The 19,113-nt window shown below is 41.5% G+C and overlaps 1 protein-coding gene across 1 annotated transcript; it reads left to right on the forward strand.

The window, feature by feature from the left end:
- Nucleotides 1–1,559: 1,559 nt before the first annotated feature.
- On the forward strand, nt 1,560–18,946 carry LOC129448948 (uncharacterized). Its single transcript, XM_055211671.2, has 9 exons — nt 1,560–3,095; nt 5,593–5,911; nt 5,989–6,099; nt 6,185–6,346; nt 8,761–8,979; nt 9,182–9,328; nt 11,698–11,938; nt 12,155–12,319; nt 14,000–18,946. Exons 1-9 carry the CDS (start codon nt 2,476–2,478, stop codon nt 16,627–16,629), a joined length of 4,614 nt encoding a protein of 1,537 aa, XP_055067646.2. The 5' UTR covers nt 1,560–2,475; the 3' UTR covers nt 16,630–18,946.
- Nucleotides 18,947–19,113: the final 167 nt, after the last annotated feature.

A 19,113-nucleotide genomic window follows, 5' to 3' on the forward strand; every position in this document is an offset into this window, starting at 1 on the left:
AAGTATGTAACTCGATCTAACTGGAACTTTTTTCAGTCGAGACTGAATTTACAAAATTTGGTGTTCTTTTAAGTGCCTTTGTTGTGTTGAAACTGTAGTTTGTATATTTGTGTTTGAAACTCTTTGTTCCGCTGCTCATCTTGGCAAGGATTTTTAAACTCTGTGGGGTCTTAAATAAATAACAAAAAAACACAGATTACTAAAACCTTAACTGTCATTATAAAAACAAAAGCGTTATATTGACCTGGTATTAAAGCATAATGTGGCCTGGAATGAGGGGGAGAGTGGGGAGGACCGACTCCGAGGAATGGATTTCAAGTGGAAACTGAGTTCCAACACAAACTGGTTATAATTTTGAAATTGAAAAGGAATTGATAGCATTTAAAAATGAGTTATTTAATAATGCATCATCAGGCTTGTCACAGTGGCACTTTATGACTGATGTATCGATTTCATTTCAGATTTTTCCTCAATTTTTCTCACACTACATTTTTTTTCTTTAACCTGAGAACAAATTATTAAATTGTTAAAACTTTCACTGGCCCTGCACCACACACCTTCATACATTCCTACACCTCATCCAGAACCTTACGTTCAGCAGATAAGTGGCACCTTGTGTTACCTTCACAAAAGGGCACTAAATAAATCATGTTCCCATTTTCCTTCACTTCTCCCTGCTGGAATGATCCAGTCCGCCACATCTCTTGCAACATTCAAAAAACTATTTAAAACCCATCTTCCAAAAATTCTTGACATATTGGCCGCATTTCTATCTTTTCTCTCTTTTTAGTTTACAAAAATAATGATTTCTTTTTCTCTCCAACATGTGTTGTTTCAGAATAGTGAAAACTTGTATCTTGGTATAAGCATCTTTTGTGCTATTGCCTTCCTATGACACATCACTTTATTCACTGTAAATTCTGCTGGGTTATTTTGAACCCAATGCTGGGTAATATTGTTGGGTTAATAAATAAACATGTTTCAACTCAACCCAACATAGTTTATTTATAACCCAAAATGTGTTCTGTCCGATTTTTACCCAGCAGAATTTAAAGTGTTCCTAATCTTTCTAAGTCGCTTTGAATAAAATGCCTAATAGTAAAAGTTTGTTACTCAAGAAAACATACTTAGGAGCAAACATTACATTTTTTTATGTCATGTTATTTTAAACACATCCAAGAAAGTCAAAGTCATCTAAACCCCCCCCCCCAAACTATAGCTCCCAGCCACAGAATTTCTGCCATTTCCAGCCCTGAACATAATGTAGGCTATAGTACACATACACATGGAGTTCAAGAAAAGGATATCATTTATATGTGTCTGTTATTTTACAGATGGTCTCTGTTCTTCGTGTTTTCTATCAGAAGTGTTTTTATTCTTAAGAGTTTAGCTGGTTTATGTTTTCTTTCTTCTTCAGTGTATTTCTGTACTGTTTCCGTTTCCACGCGCGTGGACCACTCCTGCTCTCACACAAAAGTGATGATTTATTCCTCTCCTCCCATCTGGGTGTCGTTATGATGACGCGCGTTCATACCTGAGCAGCAGTCAGAACTGTGAAGCCGCGGACGCGCACGGATGCTGCTGCCATGACAACAGACCTTCACGTGCTCAGACACTGATTTAATATTTATTTAATATCTCGTTCGTCCTTTCCGTCACGAGAGGTCCAAGGATCTGATTCTGTGAGCTCAACAGGTCGAGTCTGATGATGAACGCGATGTAAACTGTCATTATGGGATGGATGGGATGGTGTTCGTGAAGGCACGAGGAATAAAGCGCTTGTGACCCGAGGACGGACGCGCGTCCTGAGCTCATTTCTCCAGCTATTTGGGTTTGTTTCTCCTGTTGCGCATCTCCATGTGTGTCTGATTATGATGACGCGCCCTCAAGCGTCTGATCATTGACCGATGTGCGCGCGTGTGTTTGTCCTTGTCATTGATGATGAACGTCCTGCAAGTGCCGCGTCTCTCCTTCACATACCGTCTTATATAACAGCATATGTCGGACTGAGAGCGCGTGGCGTCCCCGTGACAACCGGATGCAGGAATCCCTGGATCAAGAAATCTGTGACAGCTCGACGGCGGTGTCGGTTTCGGTGATGAAGGCGCGGTTCGGAGCGCCTGGGCCTCAAGGGCGCGCGTGAGGCGAAATCATGCGAAATGATGGACGGGCGCGTCAAGGGCGAAGGGAGCGTCATCGACGCGCGTTTATTCGGCGGCTCAAGGGCGTTTAAACATGATGAGGACGCGTCGGAGGACAGCGCGGCGTGGAGAGGCGTCCTCTGGAGAAAGCGTAAAGGACTATCCGTCGTTTTACCGGCTTTAAGGTCAAACTAACGTCAACTCGTTCTTCTTTTTCTATATAGACCGTAATGAACGATCTCACACAGATCAGACCTGCTGCGTTTATTTGACAGAAGTTTAACACAGTCATCAGAGAAAGGGTGCGGGCGGGCGCGCGCCTGTCATTATCGGTATGGACGGGGCTGCAAGTGTCACTGCGGGTACCGCCGGTTCAACCGCCGGGGACTCTCGAATCGTCCGAAACGGCGACTCCAAAAGGCGCAGTAAAAGCAGCCTGCCGTCTCCCGGCTACCGACTCTCACAGGCGTCCCTGGAGGGCGATCGGGGTGAGTCGCTGCCCGGGCGACGCCGCCCATCTATCATGAGCTCGACGCGCGACGGCGGGCCCTACCGCCCGTCAACGGCGGCGGGAACCCCGACCACCCCGCTGCCCCTCCCACTCACGGGCTCGGCCCCGCCCACCGTTCAGCGTTCCGTGGGTTTCGCCGCATACCGTGCCGCTCTGGCGTCCACCTCCTCCACGGGCACCGGGATGGTCGTGGTGGCCGCCGGACCCGAGACCACCACCACTACGGCGGCCGGGACCCCAGAGGCCTGTCCGGGCCTGGACGGAGAAGATTACAGCTACTCGAACCAGTCCACCTTCATCCAGCGCCAGTTTGGGGCGATGCTGCAGCCGGGTGTCAACAAGTTCTCACTGCGCATGTTCGGCAGTCACAAGGCCGTGGCGCTGGAGCAGGAGAGGCTCAAATCAGCTGGAACCTGGATCATACACCCATACAGCGACTTCAGGTAGAAAGAGAGAGAAAGAAAGAAAGTTCTTTTTTATTTCTATTTCTTATTTTTTCACATCCCACTTTTTTAATTTATTTTCACTGTTTATTGGTAGCCCAGCAGCAAATGCTTTCCCAATACAAATGTACAGTTTTTGTCATGCCAATAAAGCACACTTAAGTCTTGAAATAGTTTTTTTTTTTTTTTTTTAAGTTTACTAGTTTGTCTTTCATCACAGTATTTGAATGACAGATAAGTTGGCGGAGCGTCAGCGACAAATTAAGAGCTCAGATGCAATAGCCACTAAAAGCCATCTCCGTCAAAATGAGATTGACAAAATGCTCTCAGCAAGTATTATAAGTTAATCAAATACATTCACTTCAAATCCGCTTAATCCCGGCCTCGAACCATTCAGAAATACCACTTTTTTTATCAGAATCTGATTCGATTTGTTGGCAGAATCCACTAAACGCCACTTCGACTCCATGCACTTGTCCTCTTAGTGCACAAAAATGACTTAATGAATGGCGACGTGCAAAACGACCGGGATCACATAAACTTGGGTCCCCTTTGAGTACTTGGACCTGATGTTGCAGTCACACGGACCACAGCGCCACCTAACGTGTGCTTCAGTTTCTTCATTTTTACACTTTGACCAATGTTTTCCAATTTCCAATGTTTCCAGTTGCATCTTAGTGACTTTGCAACTCTTTACTACATCGTGTCCAATGAAGTGGAGTTTTCCCCATGCACTTAGAGGGTTTTGCACCTAAAGACAGTCAAATTTGTTAAATAAATGACAATGAAATGACATAAGTTATTTGTGAAAATAAGGCATTTCAGTTACTGACTTGATGCCTTTTCATTGGCATTAAAGTGAAATTACTGAAACTTAAGAGCCTGATAAAATATGCTTTTCAGACACACTTAGAGGGTTTTGCATCTGAACTCTTCAAATGTAATCAGATATTTTTCACTGTGTTTACACACGCGAGCAATACTGATGTTTAAACTCCTAGATGTGTTCAGACAGATTTAAACAACCTCACTGAAGTGAATCCCTCATTGCTATAGATTAAAGTCACTGTAGTGTTATTTATTTTCATTACCTTAGCATCGAATCTGTTATACTTTTACTGGCTTGGACCTGAACCTTTCAGTAAGCTGACTGGTTGCTGCTCTTGTGTAATTGAAATGCTGGGTTGTTTTAGTCCATGGTTTGGTCAGATATGGACATTTTGTAGGTAAATTTAATTTGATCTTAATATGAATGTGAGCACCATTCGTCTGTATGCTGTCAGAAATGAATATAAATGAAATATTCATAATGTGCTGAATTATTCATTCAGTTTATTCATAATACATTATTCAATCTGTTAAGCATTCAATTATTTTAAACTGGAGCTATGAATAAAGAAATGAGAGAGGATTGGGGACAGGTGGGCTAGGAACCCTTAAAGTGGGTAATGGCAGAAAAACTTTGAGAAACACTGACCTACACACAGTTCATTTTTGTCTTACAAATAAAAAATATTAATTGAGGTATAAGAGTTGGCAAAAGTATTTCACTGTCAGTGTGTCGCACAGATTCTGTCTCACACGTGTAAGTGTTTGCATTGGAACAGTCAAAAGATTCATCCAAAAATTAGGAATGAGCCAAAAGATTGTTAACTAAAAAATGATGTCTAATTCGATATCTGTTATCCCTTAAAAAATAATTGTTCTTGATGTTTGTTGTGTGCTGATACACATCCTGAGTATTGAGTCAGGAATTTGTGGGAATTATTTGGAAATTTATATAAACTTAATCATATACATATACAAACATAAAGAAAATTTTTAAACATAAGCAGACATGCATGCAAAGTAATACACATTTTGAGAAATCCTGATACTGTTCATCAAGTCGTGGCTTTATTTGATCAAAACCCCTTCAGATCTAATGATGAGCATAAAAGACTTTTGAGTGATATAGTAATTCTGTATGATAACAGACAACTGGCTTGCAGAATGTAGAAAAAATGATCAAGAAATGATCTGTGTATGACATGCAGGGGGTGTGGCCTCAATGGCCTTTCAGTAAGCAGTGTGCATGTAAAGAAGGGTATCAACTGAATGTGCATTAAATCTTCTTGTTTTAAACAAAATGATTTTTTAACTACATTTAAGTTCCCTGTTAATTCCCATGGAAAGATTTCAGCCTTGAAAATTCCCGAAATTTGGCAACCCTAGTCAGTAGCTGTTGTGTAAGAGGTGGATGATCTGTCGCTGATGTAGAGCGGTGCAGATGAGTTCATTATGTTAGGATGATGTTGGAAGCTCACTATGGTTGAGTCGGTGTGTATGTGCTCAGCTGGTTTGTCGTGTTATCGCTCCATGCAGCTCTGCATCTCCCATATGGTAATGATCAATGCTATTGATCTCCTAACCACAGACAGAGATAATCAGACTGTTACAGAGAGACATGAGGAGATGATTCAGTGAACCGTCTTAATGTCTGTCTGTCTGTCTGCAGATTTTATTGGGACCACCTCATGCTTCTGCTAATGGTGGGAAACCTCATCATTCTTCCTGTGGGCATCACGTTCTTCAAGGATGAGAACACGCCTCCGTGGATCATTTTTAACGTGGTGTCAGATACTCTCTTTCTTGTGGATTTGGTGCTAAACTTTCGGACCGGAATCGTGAAAGAGGACAGCACCGAGATCCTACTGGACCCCAAAGCTATCCGTCAGCGTTACCTGAAGAGCTGGTTTCTCGTGGACTTTGTGTCTTCGATCCCAGTGGATTACATCTTCCTAATGGTGGACCTGGAAGCTCGGCTGGACTCTGAGGTAAAATGACAGTCTGAGTTTCAGGCGATCAGGTGAGTTTGTGTGAATTGGATCCGATTCTTTACTCTTTCCCACAGGTTTATCGGACCGCTCGAGCGCTGCGGATTGTTCGATTCACAAAGATTCTGAGCTTGCTGCGATTACTGCGCCTGTCTCGACTCATACGATACATCCACCAGTGGGAAGAGGTGAGACAGACAGACAGACGATTAAATGACTCTGGATGAAAATGTGTCTGATGCTCAGATCGCGATGGGTTTGTCTTCCTCACAGATCTTCCACATGACCTATGACTTGGCCAGTGCGATGGTGAGGATCGTCAATCTGATTGGCATGATGCTTCTGCTGTGTCACTGGGACGGCTGTCTGCAGTTTCTGGTGCCCATGCTGCAGGACTTCCCATCTGACTGCTGGGTCTCTAAAAACAGTATGGTGGTGAGTGAGTTGCTGCTCCGCCCTCTCGTCTGTCATTGGTCAGAGAAAAAAAGTCACAGTCATTCCTGTGGTCTTATCAGAAGTTGGCATGTCCAGCAGTGTGAATATTGCTGAGTGTGTGTGTGTGTGTGTGTCAGTGTTTGTGTTTGTGTGTTTCTCAAACTCATGTTTTTCATGTTGCCTCCATATTCTGATAAGACAAGCAGAAGCATTCAGAAACATTACACATATTTTGTCTCCACACTGTAGGAATTACCAGGACCACACTCTCTCTCTCTCTCTCTCTCTCTCTCTCTCTCTCTCTCTCTCTCTCTCTCTCTCTCTCTCTCATACACATACAGCTGACTTAGGTTTCCACCTCTGTTGTCATGGTGATGGTTGCTGGGCAGCTGATGCTATGAGTTCTCAGTAGAGCGGTAGATCTGAGATGAGTTTAGTCTTGAGGAGATGATAAACAAAAGCTGTGTCCCAATTCGAAGGCTGCAACCTTCAAAGGACTCGACCTCAGAAGACGAGCACTCTGTCTTTGAAAGTGGTAGCCTCCAAAGTCCACGTAAAGAACTGAAATGAGACTTGTCAGCGGGACACAGCAGACAGATTTTTTTTTTAAATTGTGACGTTGATGTAGATTAAACTAACCAACAGTATATCAAATTATACCACGGGTATGTTGAATGCTGTATTCTGATTGGCTGAGAAATGTTCCGTGGGTATGCATTAATTTCTGATAACCGGACACCTAACTTGTCAAATGTCTTAAAAAACTCTGTTTCGCGTCGTGCCGCATTGCACCTTGGGTGTGCATTATTTTCTTATAATTCAATGGCCCATCGTCAATTATTCCTGACTTACTCAACCATAGAAATATACGGAACATACACAGATTAATATTACAGTTTTTCTGAATTGCTAAAACACTAAACCCCGTTCTCTGAACCAAATTCCCACGAAAAAAATACATTTGAATGCAAAATGCTAAACACAGGCAGGCAAAAGATGAACACAACTACAACACAGCTATCATCGAGTACACACAACAACTCAAAACTGTTTAAACTTTTTTCGAATGGTATTTTAGACTAATTGTACGGATTGGAAACAGATAAAGAGTAGGACACCAGAAATGATGCAATTTGGCATACATAAAAACGTATTTTTCTGTAAGCAGATGTCCTGGATGTTGTGTTTTCATTTTTTAAGGTAGTGTCTAATGGATGCTCTTTAGTGTTTATATGTTTGACTCATCTGTGTATGATTTGAAATCTTGCTTTGATTTGGAGTACAGGTGAAATGGTTTTGAAGGAATCGTTCGATTTTGCTGGAAGAGTCAGGGGTTCTGTGAATTTAGTTTGACAATTTGGATTTGTGTTTAAGGTTTTGAAAAAATGAGCGCTGGTTTTTGGGAAATGTAACACAAAACATAACTTATAATAATAAAACAGAAAACTTTTTTCAGCTTAATAAATACTTTTATTTAATAAAGGTTTTAATTGTTTACTTTAAAATATCCAGTGGTTAAATATAGCCGTTACAGGCGCGCATTGGATATCGGGAAAGCGTCAGATGTGAAGGATCCATTCGTTCAATCCTTAACAGCGCAGGGATATAAGGACGTTTTTTGAGGCTTAATTTTAAGCAGATTTCGAATCATTCACACACAACACCAGCAGTGTCATTTTGTGTGTGAGACTTTATTTGTGTATAGTTGTGTGCTTTTATTTGTGTATAGTTGTGTGATTTGCCAGAGGGACTTTGTGAATCTGCTTAAAATCCTTCAGTGTGTTATCGTCATGTTAGTTTGCTCAATGAGGATATTGTTTCCTAATCATTTTATCATAATGTTTTTATGGTTTTTTTTGTGTGCATGTTTTTCCTGTACAGCAGTGCACATTAGGAAAAGAGCTATGGGAATGAAATTGAAGTTTAGAAACTTGAGCTTTATCTGAACAGCATTGTTTGAAAGCAACTTTAGTGTCAGACTGAAATCTCAAGTGAACACTGTGGCAGAGAAAATCTCCATGACGTGTGTGGAAGATTTCTCAGGAGGAACCAAAGGAGATCCATCACATCTGGTCATCAAACAAACAGTCACAACAACAATAAAGACATCAGTAAATTATCAGACAGCGAGCGAAAGAAAGACAGAAAACATCTCCGCAATTCCTGCTGAAAAAAACAGCATAATTCCCATGCTGGTTTGTTGCTGGTTTAGCTGGTGGTCACCAAAAACCCAGCATCAAAACACAACATATGCTGGTCTTGCTGTTTTTTTCAGCAGGGAACAGAGTCGGACTTTATGAAGTTCATCTGTTCGGTAGTTTGCAAAAGTGAATAGTGGGTTAGAGAGGACGGCAGCAGATGGGTTTGAATCTCCAGCTCAGGTTCATCCGTGTGTTTGTGTGTGTTTGTCTCAGAATGACACGTGGGGCGTGCAGTACTCCTACGCTCTGTTCAAGGCCATGAGTCACATGCTCTGCATCGGCTACGGCGCTCAGGCCCCGGAGGGCATGACGGATGTTTGGTTAACCATGCTGAGCATGATCGTGGGTGCCACCTGCTATGCCATGTTTATCGGGCACGCGACGGCCCTCATCCAGTCGCTGGACTCTTCACGCCGACAGTATCAAGAGAAGGTGAAACACAGATCTGTCTGATCACATCCTGCTATGTTCAGCGTTTTTACACATTTACTAAAACTATTTGGTTGTGCTGTGACTTTATTTTACAGTGTACTGAATATTCTTCTTTATAAATGCAATGGTTTCAGGATGTTTATATTTCTGTGAATGATGATGAATAACAGGACTGAGAGTATGTGTTTGTCTTGTGTTGTAGTATAAGCAGGTGGAGCAGTACATGTCATTCCATAAACTACCAGCAGATGTCAGACAGAAAATCCATGAGTATTATGAACATCGATACCAGGGCAAGATGTTTGATGAGGAGAACATTCTGGGAGAGTTGAGCGAGCCGTTAAAAGAGGTCTGTATCCAATATTATTCAATCAGAACTGCCTTAGATTTATTTTTTATTTTTTCAAGTTAAATGACAAAGTAGTTTTAGGGTGACCACCTGGCAAAGGCTCTGTTGCACAGGCTAGAATAAGCATTCTATGCAAATAAATGTTTATTTTAAATGGCATCTTTTTGCAGTAATGTTAACCCTACTTCAAATCCTGAATAGACTTTAAAAATGCTAATAAAGGCGCTGTATGATTTAGCACAGGTTCTATACCAACTCAATTAAACGGCACAGATCTATCCGATAACAAAGGGAAAACAATCTAATAAGCACATTTCCAAATAAACAGATACATTCTTTTAAAAGACATAAAGAATAAATGCGTTTTTTCTGGATTCAGTGCATCTTGAATTTATATTTTTTACCGGATATGGCAGCTTTGAGTTTGGCCCTTTCATTCATTACATGTCTGTAGAGCTCCTGTAGTTTACTTTCACAACAAGTTGACTTTTAATGAGGTCCACAGTTGCTCGGCCTCGGTTCCTTGTCTCTGTTTAGGCAGCCGTCACGAGAGAAAACACCCTTCATCTCCATGAATGCACTGGTGACAGGGATGTTTAATAGGAGCTCCTGTTAGATAAAACAATTTCTGTTGCAGTTTTTTCAGTTTTTTACAGTTTGGCTGCGCATGTTCAGTGTTTGTGTTTATTGTTTTTTAAATCGTGCAATGGTAATTTAAAGGAGATTAAATCAAATATTACAGAAATTAAAGGAATACAGACAAAATTGAAATGACTTGCGGGACAAAGCCTTTGATATTAGGACTGTCACCCTGAGTAGACTATGTGTGTATATATATATATATGTTTACAGTGAGGAAAATAAGTATTTGAACATCCTGCTATTTTGCAAGTTCTCCCACTTAGAAATCATGGAGGGGTCTGAAATTGTCATCGTAGGTGCATGTCCACTGTGAGAAACATAATCTAAAAAAATTCCAGAAATCACAATATATGATTTTTTAACTATTTATTTGTATGATACAGCTGCAAATAAGTATTTGAACACCTGCCTATCAGCTAGAATTCTGACCCTCAAAGACCTGTTAGTCTGCCTTTAAAATGTCCACCTCCACTCCATTTATTATCCTAAATTAGATGGACCTGTTTGAGGTTGTTAGCTGCATAAAGACACCTGTCCACCCCATACAATCAGTAAGAATCCAACTAACATGGCCAAGACCAAAGAGCTGTCCAAAGACACTAGAGACAAAATTGTACACCTCCACAAGGCTGAAGGTTCCCCTGCTTAAACCAGCACATGTCCAGGCCCGTCTTAAGTTTGCCAATGACCATTTGGATGATCCAGAGGAGTCATGGGAGAAAGTCATGTGCTCAGATGAGACCAAAATAGAACTTTTTGGTCATAATTCCACTAAACGTGTTTGGAGGAAGAATGATGAGTACATCCCAACAACACGAACCCTACTGTGAATCATGGGGGTGGTAGCATCATGCTTTGGGGGTGTTTCTGCACATGGGACAGGGCGACTGCACTGTATTAAGGAGAGGATGACCGGGGCCATGTATTGGGAGATTTTGGGGAACAACCTCCTTCCCTCAGTTAGAGCATTGAAGATGGGTCGAGGACGGGTCTTCCAACATGACAAAGACCTGAAGCATACAGCCAGGATAACCAAAGAGTGGCTCTGTAAGAAGCATATCAAGGTTCTGGTGTGGCCTAGCCAGTCTCCAGACCTAAACCCAATAATCTTTGGAGGGAGCTCAAACTCTGTGTTTCTCAGTGACAGGCCAGAAACTTGACTGATCTAGAGAAGATCTGTGTGGAGGAGTGGGCCAAAATCCCTTCTGCAGTGTGTGCAAACCTGGGGAAAAACTACCAATACCAAATATTAACATAGACTTTCTCATGTGTTCAAATACTTATTTGCACTTATTTGCCTTTCTGTCCAGTGTCTGTTAAATTCCAACAAAAGCAAATCTCAGGCGTGACATAAAGTCACCCACCAGCAATGTAAAAGACTGAGTGGATACAAAGACACATTAAAGATCTCATTAAAAATCAGGGTTATTACATATAATGTACAAACTTTTCCTACAATACATACATGTAAAAACAGTAGCATGTTGTTATTGAGAAATACATGTAAACTTGTTTTATGTGCAGTATTCAATACCGGAAAACACTGCATTTATGTTATTTTTACTATGTTTTCCCTATTTTAATTTTCAGTAAATAAATGCAAATAAAACATTATTTTTATTAGGAACTTGGCAGAAATGTTGTCGGTAGTTGGCAGAATGAAACCATAAAGATCATTTTACTTAAACGCATACTTAAATAATGCTTGTATTCTGTGTCTTGAACAGGAAATCGTGAGCTTCAACTGCCGCAGTCTGGTGGCTAACATGCCGCTTTTTGCTAACGCTGATCCGAACTTCGTAACGGCAGTTCTCACAAAACTGAAATTTGAAGTGTTCCAGCCCAACGACTTCATCATTCGCGAGGGAACCGTCGGCCGCAAAATGTATTTCATCCAGCATGGTCGGGTCAGCGTGCTGACACGCGGCAACAGAGAGACCAAACTCAGTGACGGCTCATATTTTGGAGGTAAGTTTAAGAGCGCGAGGTCCTGCAGAGTTTATCTCACACAAATAACCCGAATTGTGCTTTGTTTCCAAAATAACAGACAGTGTTTGTTTTGGGATCTCATCTGGAACTCAACTCTTCAGGAGCATTTTGACACAACTGAACTGCATTATTGGATGTAAATGGCTCATATTTCTATCTTTGCTTTCTGTTGCGATGTCTCTGTCTGTCACACAGAGATCTGTCTGTTGACTCGTGGCAGAAGGACGGCAAGCGTCCGAGCAGACACGTACTGTCGACTTTACTCTTTGAGTGTGGACAGTTTCAACGAGGTTTTGGAAGAGCATCCCATGATGAGACGGGCTTTTGAGACCGTGGCAGCTGACAGACTTGATCGGATTGGTAATAACTTCATACTCGTAACCCCTCTAACTGTTGTTTATGCTGAGCAAAACCTAATTGTACTAGACAGAGCCTTTATATAACTTTAGTCTATATAACTCGACATGAGTCAAACATGATCTTAAAAGCTTACTCACGTGATCATTTTCTCACACATGTAGTAGCTTGGTTTTTGCTGGTGAAGCAAGCTGGTCTAGCTGTGTTTTGGTCACTTTTTAAGTTGGTCAAACTGGACTTAGCTGGTCAGGCTGGAAGACCAGCTGACCCACCAGCTTTGCCAGGCTGGGAGGACTATCTAAAATCAGCTACTGCCACCTTAAACCACCTAAAACCAGCTACCAGCTTATTCTGGATTTTTCAGTAGGGAAAAGGATTGCAATTCATTTATAATGAATATAGGAATTGTTTTAATTTATTTTTGATTGTTTAGGTATCTGGAGCTTTTTTATATCTAACTAATACAAATCTTAGTATATAACGGATTTTTACACCGGATGAAAACTGATCGCTTGGTTCTTAATTCATGGACTTTAAAGTTTTTCATTTTACATGTATATGTCATTCTGTCAAATAAAGAAGAGCTGAGATGCAAAAGCCCCTTAACGTCTTGGCACGTATCATACAGCCACACAAAAAATTAAGAGACCATTTCATTGGTCCCTTTTAGTTTTTCTAGATGTACCATTTATGTGTTTAAGTAAAAATATCATTTTTGTTTCATTCTGTCAACTACCGATAACATTTCTGCCAAGTTCTTAATAAAAGTAATGTTTTAATTTGGATTTATTTACATGGTCAAAATAACAACTTCAGACAAAACAAGTTCAAATTCATTTCTCAACAACAAAATTCAAAAAAGTTTAGGTTTTTTAGCCACATCTTTCAAGAGTCTTGTCATTTGCTGTTGGGTGACTTTATGTTTGCTTTTGTTGAAATTCAACAGACAGTACATCTAGAAATGATGATTAAAGTCAAACTGGAGTGGTCGCTTCATGTTTTCTGCAGCTGTATGTTTATTAAATACTCTCGCTACAGATCTGCTTAATCTCAGCCTCAGGTCATACAGAAATAAAGCTTTGTTGGCACGCCACGACACAAGTGTTTTGCCCGGTCTAAGGAGGTTTACCGAATGTTAAAGGATATTGACCAAATTTTTGAGCATTTTACCTTTGTTCAGAGAGGACATTGGTTAAATACCAATAAAATTACAAAAGTGACTACAAGGCCTTTCAATTACTGACTAAAAGCAATTTCATTGCAATTAAAGTGAAATTATTGAACCTAAACATAAAAGCCAGATGCACTTAGAGGGTTAATGCATTAAATAGGCAGATCTCATATTAAAAGTCTACAGTGCAGAAGGCTTTCACGATATTTTTTAACTGTTATTAAAATGTTGTTTATAAAGAGAGGAAAAAAATGAATATTAACTTAAGTATGTTATAAACATGGATATAGATACTAATACTAATACTAATACACTTTTTAGTTTTCAAACATATGTGTGATCAAATTAGTAAGGGTTTTATGTGCAGTTTCTAGTTTACACAGTGTCTTCTCTTTTGCTCGTCAGTGTGCTCATCAAGTATTTCAGCTGTTTGTTTAAAATTGTCTGTGCAGTGCAATGGCCATTACCAGTTTTTCTAACGTTTTCCCCCTTCTCTCCCTTTGGTCTCACAGGTAAGAAGAACTCTATTTTGCTGCGCAAGACCTCTCAGGGAGGATCTGTGGCAGGTAGCAGTTTGGGACGGGGTGGAGGCAGCCGCGGTGGGGGAGCAGGCGGTGCCGGCTTGGGTTCCTGTGACAGCATGTTGGTTCAACAGATCGTTAAGCATGACAGTATGCCCGCCATGCAGGACCTTGCTGTTGGCAACCGCGGCAGCAGCGGAGGCACGGTCTCGCCACGCCCTCATCCGGTGATCTGGGCGCCTCTGGTCCACGCACCTCTCCAGACCGCGGCTGCCACAACCAACGTGGCTATTGCCTTGATGCATCAGCAGCAGCAACAGCAGCAGTTACAGCAGCAGCTACAGCAGCAACATGCCCTAGGAGCCGCCATTTTCCTTCCCTCCACTCTTCCTATTTCGCCCTCTCCCTTGCCCTGCCCTCTTTCACCTCCCCGTCCAGCCATGCTGCACCCTAGGCAGTCATTTAGCTCCCTTATAGGTTTAATGGGTGGACTGCCCTCCAGAGGAGTTCCGCCTTCTGTAACCCCCACGCCCTCCGCGATGGGGCCGACTGCTATGGGAGTGGCTACTGCCACAGTTGGAGGTGGTGGTGTCACAAAAACTCCACCTACACCTGCATCTGCAGTTTCTGCCTCCCTGCAAGCAGGCAGAACTCTTCATCACAATTCCCGCTTTCACATAGAACCCACAAAAGGGAGTCAGACATCACCTCTCAATAAAGCTGTGCCTCCCTCCTCAGCCGTTGCAGCGGTGTCCGGTGAAGGACGAAATCTGGGTTCTAGTCAGCAGGGAGCTAAAGAGGCATTACTGCGTCATGTTGGAGGAGGCAGCACCCAGGGTCTCCCAATGATAGGTCGGCTTACTCAGGAGGCCAGATTGCTCTCTGCCTCCCAACCAACTCTGCCTCATCGTGGATGGGCGGCTGTACAGCCTCACCCGCCGCTTCATCGTAAAGCCTCTGGAGGAAACTTGCTGCCAGCACCCTTCTTTATGTCCTCAGGACTTGCTAGAGGAGGGAGTGCAGGTGTTCTGAGCTCAAATGTCCCACACCCCGGTGTAGCACAAACACCCATTCACACACCCCTGATGTTGCCCTCTCAGTTGGCACATGCACCTCCACTCACAGCAGTTCTAGGGTCCACTCTATTACCTCTTGCCCCCTTCTCCTCCTCAAAACAGCCCCCGCTTTGTTCCACCAACCCCCCTTCAGCCTTTACACCCTCTGCTCTAAGTGTCTCTCAAATCCCGCGCCCCAAACCTGGCTCTGCGATATTGACTCCTCCCTCAACATCTCCTCCTCCCTCACTCTGCCCTCTTTCTACCTCTCAGTTGATCTCCAGTTCTCCAGCTTCTTCCTCTGGCCCTTCTTTGGCACAGCACTCCCGCACCAAACTTTCTCAGACACCTCCACCTCCTTCACCGTTGTCTTGCACCACCAACTCAACACCCACCGTAACTCCTTCTCAAACTCCTATTCAAACCCCTACCCATACCAGGACCCCAACCCCAATTCAAACTCCAATTCAAACTCCCACACAAACTAGAATACCAACCTCTGTTCAAGACCTGATTAAGACCTCTTCCCAAACTCAAGCATCAACTGTCACCCAGTCTAAAACAACAGCTGTCATTCAAACCCAGTCCCAAGCCAGATGTCCAACTCCTGTCCAGATCCTCACAGCTACACAAACTCAAATTCAGTCTAATTCTTCAGTTCAGAGTCCAGTTTATGTCCAACCCCAAGCATCCATGCAAACTCCAACTAAAACTCTAAACTCAACTTTGAGCCAGAGTACTGCATTCCAGACCGCAGCTGCTGTCCCGGTTCTTGGGCCTCCGTCAGCACATTCACCAGGATCCAGTCAAAGCCAGACCTCAACTCCCATCAATAGCCCCGCTCAGAGCAGACCTTCAACTCCTGTTCTAACACCTTCCCAGACACCTGTACAAACTCCTACCACTCAAACCTTAAATACATCTCAAGTTTCAATTCCTAACCAAACCCATGCCCTTAAACAAACTCAATCTGTAATAGCCCCTGATGCTGCACCTTCTACTGCGTCACATACTCTTGCAATCAGTCCTTCCCTTGCTGTTCAACCTTCAACTGCATCACATTCTCCTGCACTCAATCCATCCCCTGCCACTGCACCTTATACTGCATCACTTTCTCCTGCACTTAGTCCATCTCCTGCATCTTCGACTGCATCACATTCTCCTGCACTCAGTCCATCCCCTGCCACTGCACCTTATACTCCATTACGTTCTCCTGCACTCAGTCCATCTCCTGCATCTTCAACTGCATCACTTTCTCCTGCACTTAGTCCATGTCCTGCATCTTCTACTGCATCACATTCTATTGCACTCAGTCCATCCCTTTCTGCTGCACAGCCACAAAATACTACACACATTCAGACCATAAATGTTATTCCCACTCCATTCAATCCTACTGTAAATTCGTCTCCCATTTCCATCTCTACTGCCTCCTCCTCTACAGGCCTCCAGACCTCCTCCACTATTTCCACCATCACTTCACCAAAAGAAGAAAGTAAAATCTTGGATGTGCCTCAGACACAGAGAGACTCTGAGACAAAAAGACAGAACTTTCCTGCTAACATATGATGAGTATGTGGACACTGAGGCAAATATCTGGTCCGGGCCTCATGTTGTTCATTGGTACAGTTTAGGAGCTGAATTACATGCAAGAACATATCAGTTATATCAATGCAGGCTCTGAAGGTTTCATGAGCATGCTGTGCTGGTCTGACCTTGGGAAAAATGTCCTGTTTTCTCCCACGTATCAAGATCCAATGAAACAGCTGCAAGTCTTCAATTCAGTAGTAGAGTCTGAGTTAGTGTGTCTATAAAGATTCTTTGTTGTCTGCTATCCTATAGCTGATGTAGCTACATGAAGAAGTAAATGAAATCAAGAAACTAGTTTGTGATCCTGAAAACATTTTACCAAACACTAGAGGTTGTTGCTCTAATGAGTGTTGGATGCCCTTTTAGACCTTAATACTGTTCATTTGATGGATGAAAGATTTCAATTTTTGATAGTATAGATAATATTTCTGTCATTTGCCAAAAATTGTTGCTGATAATCTTAAAGCGAATGTAGTTACAAAAGACTGAGCTGTATCTCTGCCACTACTGTGTAATGTTATTGTGAGGAAGTACAATCAGCAGTAGGTTTTTTAATAGAGCACATCTACCACTTTATCTAACATCAGGAGGTTAGCCTTAAATCAGCTTTAAATGGCCATTATGAATTCATCTGCAGATTTTGACTGGGATCAATATGGCACTGAAATCTTGAAAACACAAACATCATTTTCTGGTCAGTAAAGAGGTCCACTGCCTGTAGAATAAACTATTAAACAAGATAACGTGTTTGGCATTGTTGCCCTCATTCAGTGTGTAGAAATCTCTATGAAGACCACCAGCTGGAGAGTTTTTAAGCATATTCTGTCATTAGAGACTGAATGTTACAAGAGTAGAATCACAGTAGAAAAAAGTTTTTCAAGAGCAAATCATTTCGTTCTCAAATAAATGTATAATGTAATGTGTTCAAGTGTTCTCAGGCGGCACCATATTGAAACAAAAAATCTTGAGCTTGAAAAGATGTTTCGACAAAGTTAACGTAGATTTCACTGCCTATAAACCTCTGGTGCACTGTACATAGTAAGTTCTGTGGAAAATATATTTCTGCAAAACAAAAACAATTCATTATGCTCTCTTTTGTGCACTTTCATTTATTAAAATATTAACAAGCGATCACCTATCAGTATAAATTTAAATCAAATTTGAAAATGATGTAATATCACTGTAATGGCAAACCTTTAAGCATTTTTGTTGTTTATTTCACTTTCCTTTAAGACTTGATTATGGAAATATAAAAAACCTGCACCGTTAATAAAACAATGAAGGAATGTAAGGTCGATGCCATCACTTCATTCATTTCCTTTTCAATCATTATGCAGCAAAAGACAATTTTTAAAGAAGATGCACAGACTCTTTAACTTTAAATGTGATGGGTAAAGAAAGTGCACAGTTTGATTTTAGATGAATGTTATTGCAACCGCTTATGTTTTCTAATGCAATAAAATAAAAACACACTTTAATCGATGGCCAATGTGACATGCTCTGCAGCAGCATTTCATATCATACAGTTCAGTGTCTAGAATTGTAAGACTTGACTTCAAACGTTATTGTTTAATGTTCAGTGAAATGTAAGATTTGCTATTATATAACTTCTAATTTGTGACTTAATGAAAAAAGACTTATTAAAAGCTCTCATATATTTTCTTTTGATTAAAAAAAATGAAGCAATTTATTAGTAGTTTTTTGTCTCAGGTGTTTGATGTTAGTTTTGGACTATATGACTATTAAGTTCATATGCTAATTCACTACTGTATGTGACATTGTGTTTGTTTTAATCGTGTGTTACAGTAAATTTGCTCCTTCTTACCTGCACAGCGGTGCTTTAGCTTCAGCTAGACAGATTCTGTCAATATCACTGCCTCTGTATGTCTGTCAGTACCCCATAATACTGTACACACATCTGATGTCTTCAGCTTTCTCTCAGTGCTGTTGTACTGTAGTTGCTCAAACACACACACACACACACACACACACACACACACACACACACACACACACACACACACACACACACACACACACACACACACACAGTATGAATTTCTCTCTTGTTGTGCTCAGTGCTGTTCTTTAGTGTTTTGTGCCGATAGTGAGATTTCCTCCTCTAATACCATGTTGCCTAGATTGCACATTTAAGGACCAAATGTTTATTTTTATTTGTTTGTCACAGCTTTTGAGAAAAAGTAAATAATAGTGTAAAATAATGCTACAATATATAAGAGAAATAATGATGAAAGTGTGAAAATGTTTTTGCCAAATCACAATAAAGTGAATTCAGAATCAATTTCCTGTGTAAGGATCTGTTCATACACACACACACACACACAAAATAAATCATTCAGGTGTGTGCGCGCGTGTCTGTGTTAGTGTATGTGTATGTTAGAGTGCGTGTGTAAACAGACACAACCACTTTTAACATTATATTTAAATCCCGACAGTCTCCAG

Source organism: Misgurnus anguillicaudatus, chromosome 10 (assembly GCF_027580225.2).
Source record: "Misgurnus anguillicaudatus chromosome 10, ASM2758022v2, whole genome shotgun sequence".
Taxonomy (NCBI): Eukaryota; Metazoa; Chordata; class Actinopteri; order Cypriniformes; family Cobitidae; genus Misgurnus; species Misgurnus anguillicaudatus.